We start from the raw sequence: 5,245 nt of genomic DNA, 5'->3' as shown, positions 1-5,245 counted from the left end.
GCTGTTTTGAGTTTTGTTTGTTTCTAAGGAAAGAAGCGTTTTTCCAAAAGATGAGCCCAGCAGTTTTATTTTCCTCAGACTACTGCATGGAAGATTCTCAACCTACTACAACCCTTAACTGTTAAGGGTTAAGTAGTTTACTACTCTGTCATGACCTTCTACTTCTGTATGCATACACATTGTTTAAGAACAACCCATACCTTATTTGTAGCAGTAGCACTGGATCCTGGGACCACAGGCACATTCGTCACTTGCACTGATAAGTAGTTATTGTCTATGAGAGGCCAGGCACCTTCCACTTTGCATGTCTGGAAGTGATCCTTAAAAGTTCTCAGATGAGGATCACCAAACAAGCCACAAAACAAATAAGTAGAAGTCTGTTCCTCTCCCCGATGTTCTCCAGCTCCTGCGTGGCCACTGTAATTGCAGGGATCATGGGTTACTTCAGGTTTGGTAGAGGATGTGGGTCCATCCTTGGAACAGTTCCTCTGGCTCATGAGGTCGCTGATTCCAAGTGCTGCAGAATGGTAGACTAGATTTCCACGGCATACTTTGGAATTGCGATAGGTACAAGCAGCATATGCCCGCAGGGCCTTGCAAAACTCCAAATCAAAGCCATCAAGAGCAGAGTTTAGATGTGAAGTTAAGGACACGAAGTCTGTGGTGCACTTCTGGATTTGACAAGGTGTTTGAAGCTGGCAGTCAGCTAAGCACAAAACAGAAGGCATAGAGAAATCAAGCAAACCTCTTAGATGGCAATATTCCCTTCCACATTCACAAGGGCTACAGAAAACATCTTAAAGAATCTACAGTGCTCACCCATTGAGGAGAACATTCTGCAAGAGAGAAAAAGGGGTTGGGGGGGGGGGGGAAGAGGCGGACAGGTGGAAGATAGCAATATAGCCCATTTCTCAAAGGTTGAGATAACCCAAGCATGACATGAATTTCATCTAGACAATAGCAAGTAATAGATTAGGAGCATTAACTCCTGGAAAAGAAATGCTGGACTCAGTTGGCAAATGATAAGCGTAGAATTGCATCACCATCTTGTTAAGTTAAATCCCTTAGTCAATAAGCAAGTCTTCATTTAGTCTTTCAGTGCTTTACATGACAAGTTACTGAACTTTTAAACAGAACCCTGTTCCCGAGAAGGATGTGGTTAAGAAGTTAAGTGATACAGGTTTAGACTCAAACAAATTGAATGAAGCAGAGATCAGTTTCTCTTCTTCAAGAGTGCAGGAAAAAAAAAAAAAGAAAAGGAGGGGGGGAAGAGCAGGTGGACAGACAAGGCCAGGCCAGGCCAGGCCATAAACTCTATTTGCTTTACTTCCTTGGCACTGCCATAGCTAAAGCTTCACTGCTTGCTTTCTGGAATTAAACAGTGAGAAAACCCACAGCTGTTTGAAGCTCAAGTTGCCAGCTAGATAATTCAAACACTGCAATAGCACCTCTTGCAGCATAATACAATAATGAGACATGGGGCAAAAAAAAGCACCTTTCCCCACCAAAACCTGAAGTACTTATCAGATGTGTGTGAACAGGTTCACAGTTTAGGTTACATAAAAAAAACCAAAACCCACAAGACAAAAAAAACCCCAAACCCACCCATACCAAATAGTTGCACCTTATCTGGTCACCTGATTTTTGCAAAGAAAACATAATTACCATCCCAGCAAGCAAACTGGGATTTTTACAGCCCTCTCTTCCACAACCTGAAGTCCTTCCAGATTCTTCAGAGTTTAACTTTTACAGAGTCTTCAGTCTTCTTCCAGTCTTCAGAGTTTAACTTTTACACAAAGCAACTCATGAGGGGTAGAAACAAAACAAACAAGGCTGCACAATGTATTAAAGGAAACATAGATGCACATATTCCACAGGGATTAAAACTAGGACAACACTCAAATGATAAATCAGGTTCTCTCCCATCCAAAGAGCAGAAGACAGCCATAACAGCAAATGGAACTTCAAAAAGAATACTTGCAAGACTTCATGTAATAGTTTTTTGGTGCTTGGACAGCTATCAACTGAAAACATCTTGCATTATTTTGTTCCTTTTACGACCAATAAAACTCACTGTGTATATATTACAACCATTTGAAATTAAAACAGATTCATAACACAAAAATACTTAGAGAAGCATATGGAAGTGTGAACAAAGAGAAGAGATTTTACAGCTACTCCTTCCCCTCCCCTCAAATCCCTCTCTTTACATCATTTCCCACCCTTTTTTTTTTTTTTGGCATGTCCTCAAAGTAAAATAGGGCTGAGTTCAGTTTGATTTTAACAGTCCAATTAAAATATTCCTAATTTTCTAAGAAATTGGGAGTGAAAGAGGACTGAATAATAATGTTGGACCTTTAATTTTTAAATGCAGTTGTTTTCTGCAATTCACAGCGATGAAAGGATATTAGCAATTTCTCTGCTTATCCCCTAGCCAGGCCTCCTGTGAGTCAGGACTCATATGACATACCCAGAACATCCAATCTGTGAATTTAGAAGGGCAACAGTTTTTTTGCCTATGATAGGTAGCTAAAGTAAATATCCTGTCAAATCCCGACACAGAGTAGAACAGTCTTTAACCTACAGCCAAGCATGACCATGAAGCATATGAGTAAGCAGTAAGTTTCTCAGTACACCTTTATGCAAGTGATATGCAGCTTTGCTAAGAAAAAAGACTAAATAAAAAAAATATCTGTGTTTTAAGGTACATGATCACTCAGTGAAAAGACCTATGCCAAGCAAACTGACTTAGACTATGCCAGTTCAGAGCCTGACTTTCAAAGCATCAATTTTTAAAAAATTATGATTAAAATATCACAAATCACATATAAGTTATTCTAGGTGTGCAAGGCAAGTTATCAAATAGCACAACAAATCTACCCATCCAAGCCCCCTTGCAACTTTAGGAAAATTCATTCTGCTGCTTTCATTAGGCTCTTGGTATAGAGGGAAGGGGGAGGTGAAACAGCAATCTGACTAAATCCAGATGACCTAAACCTGCACTTAAACATACAATTTATTCCATTAAAGTTATAAATGTTTAAAAGCACTCAAGCTAAAGAGAAACACTTTCACAGACTTCCGAGTAAAAAATACTTTAGGCGAGCACTATCAGAGTATCTTCCTCAGTTTCCATTGTCAGGCAAATAGCTGTTCTATCAAAAACAAACAAACAAAAAAAACCCACAACCAAAACCCAGAAAAAAAGCATGTTTTCTCTAAGTCCTCTGGCTTGCTGCTGTACAGCTGCATGCTGCCCTATTCCGCAGTCACTATTTCCAGTGCTATATCAGTGTTTTCACACACGTATGCCCCTGTACAGCGCGCTTCTCGCACGGCCTCTAAAAAGTCATAAAGACGGGGCAAACGCTGACGGATGTTTTCTAGAGGACACCACTCACAAACTCCGCATCGGCCCGAGCCGCAAACAGGCCGATACGCGTGCCCACTCCCTCCTCGATCCCGCCTTGTTAAAGTCTGAGGAACATTTGCGCAGGCGGGTGCATCCCCTTGTCGGAACCCGGCTCCGCGCATCGGCTCCTCCCGCCCTGGTCCCCCCCCCATACCTGTGCCCATCAGCAGCCCCAGTGCGGCGATGACACCGAGGGCGGCGGACGGCAGCCGGCGCGGCCACTCAGCCTCGACGGCGCAGGAAGGAGCTGCTCTCCCCATGCCCGTCCATACAGGTCCCCGGATTGGAGGTGGGATAGGGCCGCAGCATGAGGCGGCGAGCGGGATGCCGACACCTCCTCCTCTTCCCCTAAAGGCACAGGGACGGGCAAAAGCTGCCGGGGGAGTCAGCGCGGCACAGAGAGATAATCACAAAAGGAAGGAGCCAGTGAATGAACGAGAGAGGGCAGCAGCTCCGCTCCCACCTTCCACCTCCCATTGGCTAGCCAACCCATCCAACAGGCCCTGCACGGTGTCCATAAGCCCAGCCCCACCCCCCGCCGCGCGAGAGCTGATTCGAAAGTGGGGAGGGGGCTTTTCCTCCTGTCGCCCCCAGTGTCTTGCCTTGAGACTTACGGAAAAAGCTCTTGACTTGACTTGGCCTGATCCGGCCCACCCACCCTTCGTGGGATAGCCCTGCACGTCAGCCCCTGAACCCACGCGCCTGCGTTGGTGCGGGAGCCCACAGCGGTGATTGGCCGCGCTGGCAGCCACGCGGCAGGGGGCTGTCGTCCTCACCGCTGCGAGAGGGCGTCCGTGGGCCGGGCCGGGCTCGCTGTCTGGGGGGGGGTGGATAGCACCGCACCCCGCGAGGCAGGGGCTTCCACCGGGAAGGAGGGGGATGAAACTCCGTCTTGCGAGGGCCCCTTCCAACACAAGCTCCTAACAGTGGTTTTTAAATAGCAACCGGAGAATCTTTACCACCTATTCGTCTCCAGTTACAGCTGAAAGCAAGCCAACAGCAGGACACTCCCCCCGAAAAAGCAGCATTAAATAAAAGTGGGTAAAAGGCAAACACGTGCAAGAAACATTAATGAATTTTAAACAAACTGTGGTTTATTTTCCAGAAGGTAGGTGTGATGCCTGAGCTGCTCCCCTGTGGAGGGCTCTTTGCTTCCAGAAGTCAGCACAAACCTCCTCTTGTACCATTCACTGCACTGCGGGATGCAAAGTGTGTAAGCGATTGGCAAAACACGTCGTTTCCTTCCCCATGTTACTCCATCTGTGTAAGGAGGACAGAAGTCCTGGCGATACACCCCTGGTAACCCATACACCACCATACCCAGGTACACACATTATATTTGTCTATACAGCACTGCATGGCTCACTCGAGTCAAAGCTGTATCATGCTCTCCTAGGGGATGGGACACTTTGCAAATTAGGACCTGCATATCAGATAAGTGACAGCATCGACATGGTGAGCAGCCCTGGCATCCCAGCTGAAACCATGACACCTGGCAAAGCAAAGTCACTTCACTGTCGTGAGTCACACTTTGGGTACTCCCATGCAGTCTGGTCTTATGCCGAGCTGCTGGGCCAAGGGCCTGCCTGCCCTGCCCTGTGTGGGTGTGGATGGTCCCATTGTGCTGCCTGTCCTGGGGAGCTGCCTGCAGAAAAAGCAGACTGCCAGCATGGCTCCCTGCATCACCTCTTTGGCAGTGCCTGGTGATGGCTGCCCTCTCGCACCCCTTCACTTCAAGAAGTCAACATGACTGAGGTACAGAGGATGAAATACCCTGTGGTACCCCCAAGGGTGATATCTGTGAAAAGTCACAGAATCATTTAGGTTGGAAAA

At 46.5% G+C, this 5,245-nt stretch overlaps 1 protein-coding gene across 1 annotated transcript in view; it reads right to left on the bottom strand.

Moving 5' to 3' along the window:
* Nucleotides 1–3,672, bottom strand: part of LOC104287770 (RGM domain family member B-like) — a 25,313-nt gene extending 21,641 nt beyond the window's left edge. Inside the window, exons 1-2 of the mRNA XM_009886502.1 lie at nt 3,567–3,672; nt 201–706 (exon numbers count right to left, since the gene is read on the bottom strand). Coding sequence (XP_009884804.1) covers nt 201–706; nt 3,567–3,672 — 612 coding nt within the window. The remainder of the gene's footprint in view (nt 1–200; nt 707–3,566) is intronic.
* Between the last annotated feature and the right edge of the window lie 1,573 nt (nt 3,673–5,245).

This window comes from Charadrius vociferus, unplaced genomic scaffold, assembly GCF_000708025.1.
Source record: "Charadrius vociferus isolate BGI_N301 unplaced genomic scaffold, ASM70802v2 scaffold1156, whole genome shotgun sequence".
In the NCBI taxonomy this organism is placed as follows: domain Eukaryota; kingdom Metazoa; phylum Chordata; class Aves; order Charadriiformes; family Charadriidae; genus Charadrius; species Charadrius vociferus.
The sequence above is the reverse complement of the archived record's forward strand: the minus strand, read 5'-3'. Positions and strand labels throughout refer to the sequence as shown.